At 36.4% G+C, this 19,204-nt stretch overlaps 1 protein-coding gene across 2 annotated transcripts in view; it reads right to left on the bottom strand.

Moving 5' to 3' along the window:
• Nucleotides 1–19,204, bottom strand: part of Ipo11 (importin 11) — a 137,047-nt gene that overhangs the window by 36,170 nt on the left and 81,673 nt on the right. For both annotated transcript variants that reach the window (XM_028783923.1, XM_028783928.1), the window contains exons 25-27: nt 18,733–18,828; nt 17,847–17,960; nt 12,422–12,543 (exon numbers count right to left, since the gene is read on the bottom strand). In XM_028783923.1, coding sequence (XP_028639756.1) covers nt 12,422–12,543; nt 17,847–17,960; nt 18,733–18,828 — 332 coding nt within the window. The remainder of the gene's footprint in view (nt 1–12,421; nt 12,544–17,846; nt 17,961–18,732; nt 18,829–19,204) is intronic.

The following is a 19,204-nucleotide window of genomic DNA, read 5'->3' as shown; positions in this document are numbered from 1 at the left end:
TGAGCATCTTTCTAGCCTTTAGTTTTAAATTATTTAAAAATATTCATATGGTAGCTGGCATGATAGAAAAAGCCTCTAATTCCAGCACTTGGGAGGCAAGCCTGAGTGCATCTCTGAGAGTGCAGGGTCAGCCTGGTCTACATATGGTTTTGGGCTAGCCAGGGCTACAGAGTAAGACCCTGTCAAAAATTTGACTACTTTGCCACGTGTGTAATATAGCCAAAAAGGCTATCTAGGTCTGCTATCTAAGTGGGTCCCCTGACAAAATCCCTCCACCTACACCCAGTACACTTTCTCAGGAGCTTTCCCAAGGAGCTTTCTCAGGGCATGGGAGTCTTAACTGAACCCACATCCTCTCCCCCATCTGCTCTTGGTAACCTCACAAGCATGTCAAACTCAAGCATGTCAAACTCTATGAATGCTCCCTCCCCCAAGCAAATGCAAAAACAAACGGGAAAACTAATAAAGCCCGGCTTTCCTAAATTTCCTTCCACAAATAATGACAAGCTCCATCACACCAGAATTAAGCCAGAAACCTGGGTTTTCAGTTCTACCTTTTCTCCTCATTTACTCTTCCCCAAACCAATTCACCATCAAATTCTGCCACATTTATCTCCAGATATTCCTATTCTGATGCTGTGCCATGGGCCAATCCTGTCTCTAGTTTAAATACCCACGTGAGCTCGTAAACAAGGGAACGTCCTCTGACCGCGTCTGTAACTCATCCTCTCTAGAGCACACTTGAGGGGTTTTGTTGTAGTTTGAGACAAACTCTCGAGTAACCCAAGCCAGCCTTCAGGTAGATGACCTTTAACCTTTGATCCATCTGCCTCCTCCCTCCTGAACCCTGGAATCACAGATATCCTGCATCACACTTGATTTCAGAGTGTTCTTTTGAAAAATCTGAATGTATCTTTCTCTGTTTTAAAGCAAACACTTGTATCTTTCAATAACTTTCCACTACGTTTAAAAACCTAAGCTCCTGGCAATATTTTTGCCAGCCCTTCCCTTGCTTATCCCCACAGGTCTCCTCCACAGACTTCCACACCCAGTGCTTTCTATCTGTTGGAATTCTACTGCCTGGCTGCCCCTGCAAAGTTCATTCTGTTTAAGAATAAACCTGAGTGGTGCCATGCTACAAGGCAGCTTAAGAGGCTTTCATAAGCAAGGAATCGCTGAAGAAAGAGGAGTTTAAAAGACAAAGCGTATGTGTCTCAAACAATGTTTATTCATTTATGTTATTTATATAAAGAAATATACCCATATAAAATTAAGCTTAGAAAAACTGATTGCCATAAACAATTATCTGGCAAAAGCAACAAGTTTTTCGAAGACACAACTAAGAGCAGACTGAGATTTATGTCCATGTACAGGAAACTCAACAGAGTGAGAGAGGGGGTGGGGGTGGGTAAGAGATCACAATGCCCCCAGCCCCCCACCAAGAACATTTATATAATGTCTCCCATTGTTGAAAATGACTTCCCATTAAAAGTAATAGTTGGACGCCTTTAATCCCAGTGCTCATGGGGCAGAGGCAGTCAGATCTCTGTACATTTAAGGCCAGCCTGTTCTACAGAGTGAGTTCCAAAACAGCCAGGGCTACACTGTCAAACCATGTCTCAAAAAAAAAAAAAAAAAAAGTGAGCTAATACTTTTAAAGTGACCATCTACTGACAAAGCACAAACTGAATACGTCATGAAAACAAATGTGATCAATTATAGCTCCGTTTATAGATCGCTAGTAACAGAACTAAAGTTTTCTGGTTGAATCTCAGTCAATTATATGACATACAAAAATAATTATCAAATGGTTGTTGGGTTTTGTTTTTTTTTAACTTTTGCTTGATTTGAGCTTCTGTGTCATACCACTGGCATCTTTAAGCTTGGGACCTTTAAGATCAAAGTATAGACCCCGTCATAAGGATTTCTCTAAACTTCAAACATACAGCTATGTTCTTTTAAATGTCTTTTAAAATAGGATTTCAGTTTGGGTATGAAGAAACTGTTACCTTTTACTATACACACTTTCACTGTTTGGATTTTCTTCCATTAAACGTACCTTTGGCTATTACATGTAAACAACTGGAATAGAAGGAATTTTGAGGACTTGACAAAAGAAATTGATTAAAAATGCCTCAAGTGAAAAAATATTCACTTCAGTCATAAATAATATAAGGAAAAAAGAGTGTTGTTTTTTAACATAATCACTTTCCCCCACCCTGAAATCATAAACTAAGCCTAGAACTGAACATTGAAAACTCTGGTGTGGGTGTTGAAGAAATTACTATCAATGCCTTCTTTTATAGTGAATATATGTCTTGCATGTGAAGAACAGGACTACCTCAGGCATCCACCCTCACTATCCACCCAGTTTGAGACAGGCTCTCTGGTTATTTTACATTGCTTATGAGGGCTAGCTGCCCTAGAAACTTACAGGGTTTCTCCTGTCTCTACTCCCACCTAGCACAGGACCTCAGGAACTTTCACCCAGTGAGCATCTCTCAGCCCTGTTACCACTTCCAGTGCATCTTAAACTAACTCCTCAGATCCTTCTCATTTTCTCTCAGATATCTCTTTATGCAGTGATTCTCAACACATGGTCTCCCAACCAGCAGTATCCGCAAACTTGTGAAAATGGAAAATCAGACAGGTATGTTGGCATACACCTTTAATCTCAACACTTTGCGAACCTGGTCTACATAGAAAGACTACGTCTTAAAACAAGACCTGAATACTAACAGACCTGCTCTACACCCACGCAATCACCCATGTGGGTGGTAGAAACAGAGCAGGGGTAAGAAAACTTCTGGGTGAATCTGAGTTTGAAGCAGTGTACAATATAGACTTTTCTTAAATACCATCATCTTATAAGTATTCCCATGTTATAAAAGAAGCTAAAATTATTACTTGGTTAAACACCGTAGAATGCTTTAGAACAAGATCACACAGACAGTATTAACCTTTTAGTAAAGTATAAAAATTGGATCAAGAAGAACAACATAGTAGTAGATCACCTATTTGTGGTTCAGATCACTATTAACTATCACAAATGTTTATTATTTGTTTATTAAACTACTGTTCAATATTATTTGTACATAACTTCAAATGTGTACTAATACAGAAAATCACTGCATTATGTGATTTCCACTAATAAATATCTATATTAAAGAGTCTAAACGCTCGAGTCCTAATCGTTCTTGCTTAGTTGTTTTGGTAGCAAGTGTTTCTTTGTTTTACTTTCAATGTGTTAGATGACAAATGTGAACTACCTTTACCAGATAAACCCTGATGCTGAACCTCTGCTTGCCAGGTATTTATTCAGGGACATCAACTATACATGAACCTGAAGTTCTATTAATTCAAAACTGATCACCTTAGCCCACCCAACTCAACATTATTTCTTAGCTTCCAGAATGTAGTACAGTTAGCCTGTGGCAAAAGCATAACTTTTTTTAGTTCCTCTCAATCAATTATCCCTTGATCAATTACCAAAACAGATCCTTTGACTGACAGAGTACTTTCTATCCATCCTGACCAACACTACACTGGCACCTCTCCCCAAGGTTAATAGTTCTGCTTCTTAGTTAATGTTGTTCCTTCCAGAAAGAGTGAATTTTTTCTATAAGAGGGTGAATTCCATAGTATCTCTCCAGTGGTTAAATTCCTCAAGAGCTGCTTGTGGCCCTCAAAATAAAGCATGAAATTATTATAGCCTTTAACCACTCTTCTCTCTATATAGCTGCAAATCTCTTCAGGACTTTAGGTCCTGAAAAGCAGTATTCTTTCTTGTTCATTAATCTTCCTAACATAGTAACCTTTCTGACGGCTCTCTTAACTGGGTTAATCTCTGTTTCCTGATAAAGTGTTTTTGTTGTTGCTGCTCTGTCTTAGTTTTGACACATGCCCTTACTATATAACTCTGGCATGCCTAAACTCACAGAATCTGCTTGCCACTGCTTTTTGAGCACCGAGAGGTGTGTGCTTCTATTCACAGAATGATAGTTTTAATGCTTATTTGTCTCATAAAGTTACCTTTCATCACCATATATTCAAAAGTGCTTCCAAGAACACTTATACTGCCTACTAATCATGTATCTTCTTCTAGCTTCAAGTTCTAGCAAGAATACAAACCACATCTACTTTTTCAACCTTGTAATCCTAGTGCCTAGGCAGCAACAAAACATAAAATTAAAAGCTTCAGCTCAAGTCAGAGTTAAAATATGTCATAAGCCATGAGAATTTTGAAAAATTAGTTAGATTCTCTCCCTATTTTTCCTAATGTGTAATTTAATATAGATAGTACAACCTTACAAGACTTTAGAAATAAACATGATTTGTGACATATTTAACATGATGTTCAGTACCCAGAAAGTTGGCTACTTATCTTGGTACAATATCAAAGAAAATATATGCAGACCAAATACACTTTATTCAAATTACTACTAAACACTTTAACAGTTCTAATATAATTCTATGAGAAGGACTAAGCTTTATGGCCACATGGCACTATGGAGTTTTTTATGGTCAATATCTAGCTGAGTCATAAAGCAGAATGTTCAAAGAGAATGACTTGTGCCCCATTTTCAGGAACAATTTGTTTATCGAGTCCAATTTGTTGCAAGCCAGGACTTTCCAGAGAATCCGGGGAGGTGTGACAAATGGAGGCAGTTACATTGTACCTTGCTGACTGATAAAAGCTGTAATACTCAAGTCTATTTTCCACTGAATCTTCTAATGCCTTTAGTTTTTGTTTAAACTGAATAACTTTGTAGATCAAAAAAATGATTAAAACACAAGCTAAGATGAAAAAAGCTAGCAAAAAATCAAAGGCCTCATTCAACTTCTCAGCTTCCTGGGTACAGATTAGAGATGTTTTTCCTGACACAGAAGAGGCATCAATTGGTAGAGCAGTGTTTTTCTCCAAGTTCAAGGTAACAGAAGTGAGTTGTGTCTGCACAGGTACAACTGCAGTCATCTCCAGTGCATTACCAAGTGTACTCTCTTGAAAAGGTCTACTGGCCGGGGAAGTGCGGCTCGGTTCCCAGACGGTACTGCTCTCTGGCACAGTGTTTTCCAAAGGCTTCCCACTCATGGTCACTTTATGCCAGGCCATCATGAGTGCAGTGGTCTTGTGGCGAACAGGAAGAGATTTTACAGCCCAGGTTCTGGATATATTGGTCCAAGGTAAAGGCAATTTGTCATGTCAGTCCATTTAATATAACATAATGCTCTGTCACACATAGATAAGGGATTCCGATAACGGATGTTTACAGCAATGGCTGACGAGGCTAGCCACTCTTGAAGACCCAAAAGTTTGTATTCACAAAATTGGAATTTGCCCGAAGAGCAGTCAATGAAGACAATGGCTTAGGGACCCTTGGATGTAATTCTGTAAGATTATTAAATGACAGATTAAGGATCTTCAAAGATGCTCCCATAGGTTCAAATGTATTAATATCAATGTTAAGATTCTTGATTCTAATTTACAATAAATTGCTTAACAAGCTAAAATGTGTCAGGTTTAAATTTTCTAAATAATTATCAGTCAAAATCAAATATTTAAGATTGTTAATTTTACTAAACCCAACCCTAGTAACATTTATAATCCTTACATGCTTTAGGAGGGAATACTTTACATTGATAACTCTTTCCATCAATAACTCATTGATACACGCAAAAGGCATAACATGAAGACAGTCTCAAATTTGTAAAAAACATTTAATGGTATTTTTGTTAAAATATTACTTTTTAGATACAAATAATTCAAGCAGTATGAGATACTGAAAGTCTGAGATCTATAGCCTTGAATTTTTTTTGTTCAATAAGTCAAGAATCTGGGAACAACTGTCCTAACTATAATAAGTACAGTGGTGAGTCCTCTGTAAGTGTGGACATTTACAGTTCATCGAACAGTTTCCTTGGAACAAAAGACACCCAGTTAGACCACAAATACAGACCATGACGATCTCATCACCCCTTAAATACTTCAGGCATTAAGCAGTTTATAAAACTGTTTAGAGATAGAAGATACAAATGGCTTAACAAAACAAAGCCTTTAAGATATTCACACATGATAGTTACCCAAATAGAATTCTGCAAAAGAATTAAGTAATTAATCCACTTTCACTTACATGAGACATTATTCCCAATCAGATACAGGAAAAAAAAAAAAAGGACTTTTAGGAAAATTCTAAGGAGTATGAAAGGACTGGATTAGTCTGTCTTCCATGAAGAGTTGGTAAGAATACAAATATCCCAGTATTCCTTTAAACAATAATGATATTTAAAAAAATAAATAAGTAAAAATAGAAGAAAAAAAAAAGCAGGTAGCAACCAGAAATAAACACAGGCAAAAAAGAGAAAATAAAAATCCATATGTAATCCAATCTATTTTTTTTCCACAACAGAACTGACTCCTAAGACAAAACTTTAAATTATCAGAAAGGTCTTAAAACGAAAGTATCAAAATACTGAAACTTCAGTAATCCATTTAAAGTAGGATAAGCCAAAACTGTGTGTAACACATATTATGGGTGACAGTATGCTCCAGTGAACATTTGGAACAGAACTGCTAACACAGCTATGAAATCAATTCTTTAGCAAAGATAATTCAAACTCAACAAACTGAAAAATGTTTGCTAAGATAAACTATCAGAACCAAGTCTGACACACGTAACAAATGAAGTGAGGCTAGCAATTTTTGGATACATGCCCCATAATCAACATTGAGCCTAATAACACTACAGAAAAAGCAAGCTGTAGCTTACCACAAAATTCTCTCGGCTAAATGACTATACGTAAATAATCTTACCAAGAATAAGGACGTCATACCGTCGCTTGGCATTAGGCTTTTGTTTTAACTGCAAGCGAGCGCCATTCCTTAACTCAGCTCTCTCGGGGCCACTGCTGACCTCCAGCACACCACCTTTTCTGAATTCTAAAGTCATGGCTTGTGCAGGAAACGCCACTCTTCACACTGGTTCCTCTACAACCAATGTGTAAAACAGGGGTTGCCATGGATACAGGAAACTGAGAGACAGGAAGCAAGTTTATCTGTGCTTCAAAAGTATTGTTGAAAGGAAATCACAGGAAAGTATTTTTTTTCCAGAATGCATTCAATTTTCTTAATATATACACCTAAGCAGTTCCTATAACTTGAAAGAGGATTTTAAAGCCAAATGCCTGAAAACTTGAGGTATTCAAAAATCTAAATAAGAAGTCTCTAGTTCCCAACAACACACTATCTCCATGTGTGTTTGTGTGGGCGTGGAAGGTCAGAAACCGACACCAGTGTCCCTGTTACCCTATAACTTGCTTGTTAAGCCAGGTTCTCACACTGAATCTGAGCTCACTGACAGCTCCAGAGACAGTCTCTAGTCCCCAGAGATAGGATCACAGCTAAAATTTTAAGGTAGGAGTTCAGGATCCGAACTCAGGGCCTTATGCTTGCAAGACAAATGACTGACAGAGATGCACAACAACACAATTACTAAATGAAAAAGCACACTGAAATGAAAGTATATGAAATAATGTGATCTTTAAAAAAAAAAAAAAAAAGAAATTGAGGCAGGCTCTCACTATGTAATCTTGACCAGCCTGGAACCCTCTGTACACAGAAGCCAGGTTTGCCTTGAACTCTCAGGAGACCTGCCTAACCCTGCCTCCTGAGTCGAGAATCAAAGGCGTGTGCTGCCACACCAAGAGTTGTTAAGCGCATTGACATACTTATTTTCAAACACTTATTGAAGATTTATTCATTTTTAAAAAGTACATAAAGTCAACTAATAATTTAGAATAATGAACAAAATATTAATACAACATCCTGATATTTTCTGTTTAAATTTTTTAAAATGTTTTTCTATACAGAATACCGATTACTATCAATTAGTTGCTGAAGATATTAAGGCATGTGCCCTGGGTTGGAAAATAATATAAAGTTCCTTACCAAATTATTAACATAAGTCTATCTTTGTATAAAAAGATAGGGAGAAGAGACTGGGGAGATGACTAGGTAGGTTAAGTGCTTACTATGCAAGCATGATCACCTGAGTGATCATCACTAACATCCATGTCAAAAAAGTCGATGTGGCTCCATACACTACAACCCCAGCATTAGGAAGGCAGAGACAGGAGGAGATCCCCAAGGCCTGCTGGACAGCCATCTTACCTAAATCAGTCAGAGATCCTATCTTGAAAAAAACAAACTGGAGAAAGACTGAAGAAGACAGCTTTCAAACACATGTGCAAATGTATCCCCACACACAAACATGTTTACATATGAAACATGAACACACACACAAGGGGGGAGGGGAGGGAGAGAAAGTTGGGAAAGAGTAAAAGAGGTTCCTGAATTACTTTTCACTCTACATGAGTATCTGAATTAGCATGAAAAGTACTTTAGCATGAAAAGCAATCTGAATCTAATGTAATTTTTTATTTAAATAAAGATTTAGGGGCCAGCCAGCCAGCTCAGTAGGTAAAAACACTTGGTTTACAAGCCTGGTGACCTGAGTTGGATCCCAGCATCATGTAAAGAAGCTAGATGCAAGGGCATGCATCTGTAATCTCATCACTTCTATACTGAGAGATGAGAAAAGGAGAACCATGTAGAAGCTTTCAAGCCAGGTAGCCTGGAGTATGCAGCATGGCAAAAAAAAAAAAAAAAAATCAGAGACACTGTCTCAACAAGGTGAAAGGAGAGAACAACTCTCAAAAGTTGTCTTGTGTCTTCAACCTTACAAGTCAAATAGGAAAGAGTTAAAGGATGAGTCTATTAAATTCAAAATAACGGGAAGATGCACAAGATAAGATCAGAACAACATGAAGGTTTCCTTCTCCTCCGTAGCCTGTCTACTTCAATTGTTTCTGTGTATTGCTTTAACTACTAATTTCAGGGGGAAGGGTGTCACTTGGTAAGTCTACAAAATTCTCTTTCAGTAACTATAAATAACCTTAAGAAACTGAATAAAACTATTGCATTCTACCAAAAGAAACTTGTTCTTCATGTTAAATGTTTTTCCGAATCGCAACATTCCACTTCTAACAATAAAAATACAACCACTAAGTGAAGACTTTAGACAAATGTCCACAGAAAGAAAACAACTGTCTGTGTCTATACAAACTGACTTAAATTCAACTAGAACAGAGAAACCAATAGATTAGGGGCAAGATTAGGAGATGGCATAGCAGGTAAAAGCATCCACTACCAAGGCTGGCACTCAGCTCACAGGACCTACTTTGTAGGAGGATAAAACTGGTTCCCATGCTATCCTCTCATATCTACACACCTTCCATGGCACACATACTGGCACACAAAATAAATAAATTTAATTTATTAAAATCTAACAGAATACATAATGCCTTTATAAATGCCAAATCCAACATTACCTACTACTTGTCTACACAGGCACAAAATAGTTAAAGGTTTCTGTGAAAATGACACTGCATGCATCAGCAAGAGTTTAGAGATGTGGAAATAATATTAGGCACACCCTAATTTAAGAACAAGTTTCTTTTGGTAGAATACAATAATTATTTTTACACATGAACATTAAGTGTATATATTTTCCATTCTGAACAAAAAAGACAACAGCATAAACTGTAATAAATAATACACAATAAATACAGTAGGTACTGTGGCATTAACAAAAACAAGAAATGTTCACTAGCTCCCATGAACTGCATAACACAATTAACATATGGGAAGGATGCACCAAAGTCTTAGATGAATTGTTCCAACACCAGCATCAGTGCTTTGAACGATGCACTATTAGCCTAACTTCATAGCTAAAGAGACAGATATAAAGAAGCTCAATAACTCACTTACAGTGAAAGTGACAGAAGATCTGAACATGAGCATCAGGATTTGTAAACACCAAAGTATGCTTATGTATGGTTTTATGTCATTCAAAATATTCGACCAGTAAACAACAATCAATCAAATATAAGCCAGAAACTTTTGTATCAAGGAAGCTTCCCCAGGGAAGGGGCAGCTTGGCAGAATCACTTAAAACCTGCTTCTACCACAAAAAGTGGACTAGTCTGCCTGGAACATGACTCTCCACAGAGAATGCTGAGGGTGGGTGGCATCTCAGAAGTGGCATCTAGAGGCAGGTGATGAGGTCCTAAGGGACATTACCCTTGGAAGGGATTACTGTAGTTCCTTTGGACACCACTACTTAGTTCCCATGAGTGAGCTGCTATAAAAAGGAAGAGCTAGGAGAGCAGCTCACTGTTAGAACACTTACCTAGCATGTGCAAGGCCCAGGATTCCAGCCCCAAATAAGGACAGGAAGAGAAAAATAAACAAAAACTAAAAACAAAGAAAAGACAGCTGAATTTTGCCTCAAAATCTTTCCCTTGAACTTAAGGATTTATGGATAAAATACTACAAAAGATTTATTTTAGTTCAAAAGATGAAAATGGGGGAATATCTTCAAGTACATTATGTACTCACATGAAAATGGCCTTATAGCCTCTGTATAATTTAAAAAACAAAATGAACACAATTTTTTTTTAAAGATAAAGAATTAAGTCTACTATGATGAATATCCACTTAGGACCAATCATATTAATCCAACCAAAACTCATGAGGCAGGAAACCAAGGAGGGTCTACAAGATTTTGAACTTCAAGCTTCCTACACTGTGAATCAGACCCTGTTTCTTTTTATAAAACGTCTATCCTTGGTGCCTTTTTCATAACTATCAAAAAAAAATGTAACTTGCCGAGCAGTGGTGGCGCACGCCTTTAATCCCAGCACTTGGGAGGCAGAGGCAGGCGGATTTCTGAGTTCGAGGCCAGCCTGGTCTACAGCGTGAGTTCCAGGACAGCCAGGGCTACACAGAGAGACCCTGTCTCGAAAAACCAAAAAAAAAGAAAAGTAACTCTTTGGAACCCACTTTTCTACCTTACAATACTACAAGTCTAATTTTTTTTTTTTTTTAATCACTAAAACATCCAGTTGTGGTAGATTTCAGCAGTCAAAAAGCAGAGGTGAAGGGTCACCTGTGTTCAGTTCCAGCCTGGCCCCCGCACAGTCTGATCAACCTAACCAGGCTACATAGTCAGACACTGTCTTTGAACAAAAAACAAGCAAACCTTCAAGAGTTTATAAAAGTATATACATAAATTCCTACATACGAACACTGCATACACTGTTTTTCTGATGAGAATTACGACCAATCAAAGCAAACATAGTATATCTGATACCCACAAAAATTTATCGCAAAGCGTTTTCTCCAGGAAAGCAAGGAAAACATTTTGTGGCTTTATTAATCCCTGTTTAAATCAGCCAATGCGCTTACATTAGCCACTCCCCAATAGGACATACTTGAAGTTAAAACAAATAAAATTCAAAATTCATGTCACATGTCTATATGAAACTCTTAAAAACACACATACTAAATGTTTCTTACGTTGGAAAATGGATTGCCAATTTAGAGGAGACACCAAAGGATTACTATCAATTGTTTCTATAAGGTATAGTTTTGATTTAACCTAGGAGTTTTAAGAAAAATTCCTTTGAAAACATTAAAAGAAGGCATATATAAATAAGCCTACACATTATTTTCATTAAAAAAATCAGCTGAGGTAAATATTATCCTCTATGCATAAATAATATATGCCTTTTTAAAAGGCAGAAGAATTCAAACTGAACGTTCAGAATTTGTAAAATATTTTAGCTATGAAACTGTTAAAACAAAAAGAATATCTGAAATTATACTGAACAACAGCAAAAAAAAATTAGTGGACTTATGTCATTAATTTATCATTAGGTAATGAGTCCCTGAAAATTCCCTAAAATATAAAGATCTAATACACTGAAGTCATCTTTCTCACACAGTATCAAGTCTCTAGCGCTGCTTTTATGTCTTTAAAATTCAAACTAAAGTTGTGGGTGTTGTAGGGGTGAAGGTGGCAGTCTTTGCAGAGTGGCTGCAGCAAGAAACATGTAAAAAAAGGTATTTATCTAGAGATGGGGTGGTGACCCAAGAACTTACCATTTGTACTCACCACTGAAACTAAGGGCTTGGGAAGTATGCTTCTCAGGCACCCAGAGACATCTGAATAATCATTTTATTATTTGCTCTTTTTTTCCTTTAAGGTATTCTTGCTATAGCCCAGGCTGCCTTAGCCTCCAGAGTGTTGAGATTATAGCTGTATGACACAATGCCAAGCTATGTTATGCTTTAAAAGAAACCAGCTTTGGGCTAGAAAGCTGGCTCTTTCAGAGGTTCCCAGAACACACATGGTGGCTCATAGCCATCTGTAACTCCAGTTCCAAAGGATCCAACACCCTCTTTGTGGCCTTCAAGGACAATACACACACATGGTGAACACACACATATGCAGGGAAAAGACCCATACACATAAAAATATAGAAAAGGAAAAAGAAAGAAATCAAGATTTCATTTTCTTACCTATTATCAGAAGGCAGAAGAGAAAGTAAAGCCAAAGCTGAAAGTTTCTTTCTTTCGGGCTGTGTGATGTTGTCCATTCGATCAACCCACATTTCAATCACGTTTCCTAAAAGCTGGTCCATCTGGAAGAAAAGAGACATCTCACAATATTAGAAACTTCATTGGAACATGAGTAAGTGCTGTCGACAACTAAAACCTAAGAGATGGTTAAAGTTCAAGTATACAAATACAAAAGTTGTGAAACTTGGGACAAGCTTTGATTTGAAGAGAAATTTAAGAAAAAACAAAAATTGACCACAATTGATCATAAGAGACAAAGACAAGTATTCAAAACCTGTATGTAGACAATGGTATTTTGAGTAATATCATTTAATAAATAAATCAAGACCATCTTCCTGACATACTGAAAAAGTACACATATTTGTATTTAGAAGAGTTTCTTTCAAATTTATGATTACTGTTCAATGTTCTGTAAATCTGCCAGTCTGATTTGCTATGCCTCCTCTCAGAGGACCAGGCTAACTATAACCCCAACCTGTACTCTCAGAGGAAAACAAGTAAAACATTTCCTATAACAGCTATAAAAACCAATGAAACTGAAGGTAAACTAAATGCACATATTAGCAAATGGGAAAGATGACAGATCTGTATGCTGACTCAGCAGGCAAAGGCGCTCACTGATGCGTCCCAACACGAGGGTAGACACTGATAGGAAAAAAAGGCTTGTAGGTCTGAGTAATACCACAGTGATCTGCCTTTTGGTAGACATCCTCCTCTCTTTCCCTCTCTGGTAAACATCACGAAAACTGATCTGTTTATGAGGTTTATTTATAAATAGGTTTCTACTTCTACTTTAAGAAAATAAATATTGAATGGCAAACCTCTACCTTAAAAATCTAGACATATAAAATCCACTGTTCATTCTTATTCTTTTCTACTTTAAGACTGCTACATTTTTCTTAGTTAGTAATTAGACCATTTCTAGTGAACAGGCAAGCAGCTGCTAGTTGAAATCTATTTATATTTGAGTTCCCTACACGATGTATTGCACCTGAGATGGTCTATGAACTCAAAGAATATTTAAAATGATCAAAACAGCAACATCTGCATGGTGCTTCAAGACCTACTAAACTCAACACAGTTCCCAGTTCTAACACTGACATCTTCTTAACTCCTTTCCTTACAGTAGAACCCCAAAGTCGGTGGAATGGAAAATTAAGGTGCATATGTCTAATGCAATATCATGATTTAAGAATTTGAGTCTTGTCCAACAGACAAATACAATTTTATTTGTCAGTAATTGTGCCATTTAAAATGAAATAAAAATGACTTTAGATTTCTATGCATTTTTAAAGATTTGAAAATTATGTGTACATGAGGGCATCTGTGCTGGGGTTTGTGTACATATAAGCAGGCACTCAGGGAGGCCAGAAAAGGGCACTGGATTCCACAGAGCTGGAGTTACAGGCAGCTGTGAGCTGTCCATGTGGGGACTGGAAACAATACTCAGGTCCTCAGCAAGAGCAGTCTGTACTTTTAACCACTAACAAGTCTCTCTAGGCCCTGTATATTATTTTTAATAACTACTAAGGTATATTAGGACATAGATCAGTATGTTGTTTAAACCTAATTACTAAATAAGTAGAACAGGTGATACACCTTTAGGTTTAGAGGTATTGTAATATTATTACTACAACTCTTGATCAAGTCAGTTTAGTTTATATCTGGAGCATAACAATCTAATTTATACCACCAAGTCTTCAATTTAAAATAAATGGTACAGATGCTATATGAAATTTTACTAAAATTAATATATGGTAAACAAAATTTAAAAAGCAAATCACAGCCATTATAAAAGTAACTATGGAGTTTTTTATTATTAAAATGTAACTAATAAGACAAGTGTAGTGGGCTCTGCCAATAATCCAGTACTTGAGAGGTTGAGGCAGTAACTTGGGGCTAGTCTAGCCTACAAATGAGTTTGAGGGCAGCCTAATCTACAGAGCAAGATACTATCTTGAAAACAAACCAAACAATGAAAAGATAAAAACATAATTGATAAAAATGAAGGCTACATTGATATACAGAGTTTATATAAAAATTAAATCAGCAAAACTAAATACTTCAGTGTAATTTTATTTAAAACACATTTCATTTATTATAAAAAATATTTAATAAACAGCAACACTGAACAGTAAGCTGGGCAGCACGGAACTTACTCAGTAAGCAGCTGGGCTAGAGAAGTCAGCAAGGTTTTCTATAAAGGGTCAAGTATCAGGTATTTCAGTTTTGTGGGCCATATAGTCTCAGTAACAATTACTCAGCTCCATATCACCATAAACAACATGTAAACAAACGACATGTCATTTGTCCTCCTACACAAAAGCCATAATTTTCATGTCAGTATATATTACCATTGTGTTTATCTTTGAACTGACAAAATGTAAACTCTCTTCTTATTCCATGGCCTTTATAAAAACCAAGACTGCGCCTGGGACACAAGCCACAGCTCAGTCATTAGATAGGAGCAGGCCCAGAATTAGGATGAGCACTCAAGGGGCAGAGGACACAAAGTTTTAGGAAGTGTTCACGCTTCGTACTTCACTTGCCTTGATAATATTACTCCCAAAATTACTGAACAAGTGAGCAAAACCAAAGCTTAGGACATTGGAGCAGATTCCCAGAAAATATAATTTTTATGCTAGAATAAAAGTGATAAGAAATCAAAACAAAATGAGAGGCTGGGGTGCTCTGGGTAAAGGGTAACACACTATGAAAGGATTCTGCAGCACCGGAGAGAAAGGTACTCTCAAGAAACTGCTAAATAAAACAAACGGTTAATGGCTAGGATCATGGGGTCCTAAAAGGAACAAGAAGAGATTAAAAGACTAAACTAACTGTTTTTGTAAGGAAACATCCATGATTACTTAAAACTCAAATATAACTCCAAAAATAAAATACCCTGAAGAGGTTTCATACCATACAATCTGGGTCCTAGAACAATACAGAAGTTTAAGTATTTAAGCCAAACACTTGAATAGCCTAAAGATGGAAAGCCCAAATTATTCCTTTTACATTTCTACTACAACTTCTGGTAAAAAATAAAATAAAATAAAATAAAATAAAATAAAATAAAATAAAATAAAATAAAATAAAATAAAATAAAATAAAAGAACTGTCAACAGGACAGATAAGGCCAAGGCCACATTTCCTGTTCCTATGTAAAGCAGGGCCAACAACAGCTCCAGCATTGCTATTGTTGATAAAATGCAGTGAAGGAATCTAACATCTAAGCAGACAAGGTGCTTACTTACACACCAAGACATTTTAAAGGGGTCAGACATCAGAATGAACCTCAATTGTGGCTGTCTGTCCCTCCAAAATAAACTGTACAAAAGAACACACACAAATAGAGTTAAAACTCAAACAATACAATTCAGGGCTGAAGACATTGTTCAGTAGGCAAGCACATAGGCCATTCTGTTCTTTCAGAGGCCGTGAGTTTGATTCCCAGCACCCACACACAGTAAAGCAGCTGGCAACTACTTGGCACTCAGCTCTAGGGGGGACTCTGGCCTCTGTGGGCACCACACTTAAGTGGACACAACCACACATATGCAAACAAAATTAAAAACAATAAAAATTTTAAAAATTCAAATTTTAAAAAAGGAAAGCAAAATTGGGAAACAAAGAAAGGAAAATTAAGACTAGAGGAAGCTAAAGATAAAGGTTAGCAGACTGTTTCCATAATAATACTTAAAGTCTCTTAAGTTTCAAAAGTACTTTCTTTCAAAGTTGCAAAGGGTGAATGAGATGGCTCTTACATGGTGATTTGATATGAGAACTAAAGCTGCTAGGTTATTTTGACTGTTCAATAAGAACTGTAATTTTAATGTTTCATATTTTAAAGCTTTTCAAAAAGCTCAGAACTATCTATGGTTTAATTACAATTAAATTACTTAATATCTTACTAAAATATATTTGAACTTAACCACATTCAATGTTGATACAGAACTACAGGTCATTTTATTTTTCTGCTGCTCTGTTAATGTAGTTGATAGCTTTTCTGTTTCTGTACTATATTGACTGTATTTTTAGTACAACGCTCACTCATATTATTAAAGTATTTAAGTACTTTTCTCCTTAAAAGAGACTAGGAGCTTTCTAGTGGACTCTGCCCAGTGCCTAGCGAGGGCTGTCTGCCGTGCGTGGGATGAGTAAGAGCCAAGTACTGTCCCCCTGGGACATCAGACTGAGACAGAGAGGTGGGCCCTGCACTCCAACTTGCCCATATACTCATAGGATAGACTCTCACCAGCTCTCTCATAGTCCTCATAGATGAGATAGAATGACAAATGTTATCATTGAGTTCTTGTAGATTTAAAACACTATTTGCTGAAACACATAAAATTTATGCTGTGAAGTATATTGCTAGAATCACTCAAAAAAATTGCTGAACTAAACTGAACAAACTTTTAAATAATTCTTATCTTGGTTAAAAACAACAGACTAATGAAAAAAAATTCTTCTAGCAATTCCCTGAAACAAAGGCTAGGACCTCAAATTTGTGGTTTACTTCTCCATGGTAAACTTTGCACTCATTTACCCTGGGTCTCCTAAAACAGATTTATTTCCATCATAGGTCACAGACTGCATCATTGTCTCCCTCCAGTCTAAATACACGCATTGAAAACATCAAATTCTTACACAATATTACATATGCTATTTGGTCACACAACTGATTTTTAAATACAGTTATGCTGTTTCAAAAGTCACCTTCCATTATAATGAGAATAGAAATGTCCTCAATCTATGGTTTTAAATTAAAACCATATTTCATTATAGGAATGAAATACAATAGCTCATAAATATATTTAAAGTTTTCTGTCTGAGATTATGACTTAGTAAAGAAAACTAAAGATATAAATAAATCAAAATTCTATTCTAAAGCTAAGTAAAAATTAAATTACTAATTTTGGATGAGAACAAACTACAAGACTTTTTTTTTACCTGTTACTTACACGACCACTGTTCTTACTTTTTAAAAAAAGATTTATTTATTTTACGTATATGAGTACACTGTTGCTGTCTTCAGACACACCAGAAGAGAGCACTGGATGCCATTATAGATGGTTGTGAGTTGCTGGGAATTGAACTCAGGACCTCTGGAAGAGCAGTCAGTTCTCTTAACTGCTGGGCCATTCCTCTAGTCCCATTGTTCTTACTTCTACTCCAGGCAACAGGTAAAATCCATATTGTTAAAAAATTCATAATGTAAAGATTTCAATGCTTCAAAAGAACTTATGTAAAGATTGACTATTTCATCAACTATCTCATATGTGTGTATATACATATATACATACATACATACATACATACATACATGGTCATAGACTTCCTTAAATTTAAGCATGCAGACTCTTACCTCCTGATTAAACTCATGTCCCATCTCATTAAGAAGTGAAGAAAAGAAACTGGTATTCTGTAGTAAGACTCGACCCATAACCGCAAGATAGATGGACATCACTACTGGATACCTCTAATAATTAAAATACAGAGCATGTAAAATGGTGTTAAGGTACAACTATAAATGATTAAAACTAAAAAAAACTCAATGATATAGTATCAACATTTAAAAAATAACATTTTCCTTCAGGGACATAAAGCAACAATTATCTTTGTGTTGCTCTGTGAAGTATAATCTGTCAATATTGCTTGAATTCTTACAAAGTTTCTAAACACTATATGTGTATTATGTGTTTATATCGCTACTACTTATTGTTACACAAATTAGGAGTTGAAACTAGCGATTAGAGATGGTTCACTGGGTAAAGTATCTGCTGTATAAGCATAAAGACGGGGACTTGTTCATAAGCCAGTCTAGCCAAATGGCAAGCTTCAAGTTGAAAGGGTCAGGCCGGAGAGGGAGAGGGGGAAAGAGGAAGGGGAGGGAGAGGGAGAGGCAGAAAGAGAGAGAAAGCCACTAACCCTACTTTAAAAAATAAAGTGGAAAGAAATTAGGAAAAGGCACAACACAGCCTCTGGCCTCCATGTGCACACAAGAACACATATGCACCAATACCCACCCTACCCACAAACAGACACAAAGACATCTATAGTTTTTACATGAGGAAACATAGCAAATTATATTATTATCCTCAAAATTTACTCAACTAAATATGATCCAAATAATAAAGCTTTCATTTCACAATTATCAACAACAAAAAGACGTAGTTTTTCTAATGCAAAAGAGTAATTAAAGGCAGGACCTGGAGTCCAATGCTATCCACAGAAGCTGAAGAGAATCTTACCTCGCCTTCAATAACACCTCTGAAAACATAGGGTAGAATTCGTTGAAACATCTGTGGGCCTAATACTGGATTCACTTTAAGGGCATTTTCCACAACCTAAATCCCAGAATACACACGATAATATTCAACAGTGCAATTCATTGTTTCACACAAAACACAGATTAGTAAACAAGGCAATAAATTAACACAGACCAACCTCGAAAGCATATGTAAATTCCTGAGATATGCAATATTCTGGCACTAGACACACTTTCACAAAATACTGTTATTTTTTATAACAAGTAAGCTGATATGAAATGTATAATATTTAGGCACAGATATATATACTTTGCAGTCACATTTAATCATACTATGATAATCCAGGTACATGCAGTTTATGAAGTTCTGGCCTTTGCAATATAAACAAGCAACCTTAAAATGCCCCACGAACAGAAGAAGCAAAGGGCATCGCGAGCATTCTTCTGTGATGGGT

This window comes from Grammomys surdaster, unplaced genomic scaffold (assembly GCF_004785775.1).
Source record: "Grammomys surdaster isolate TR1022 unplaced genomic scaffold, NIH_TR_1.0 99, whole genome shotgun sequence".
Taxonomy (NCBI): Eukaryota; Metazoa; Chordata; class Mammalia; order Rodentia; family Muridae; genus Grammomys; species Grammomys surdaster.
This window is presented reverse-complemented; position numbering and strand designations above follow the sequence as displayed.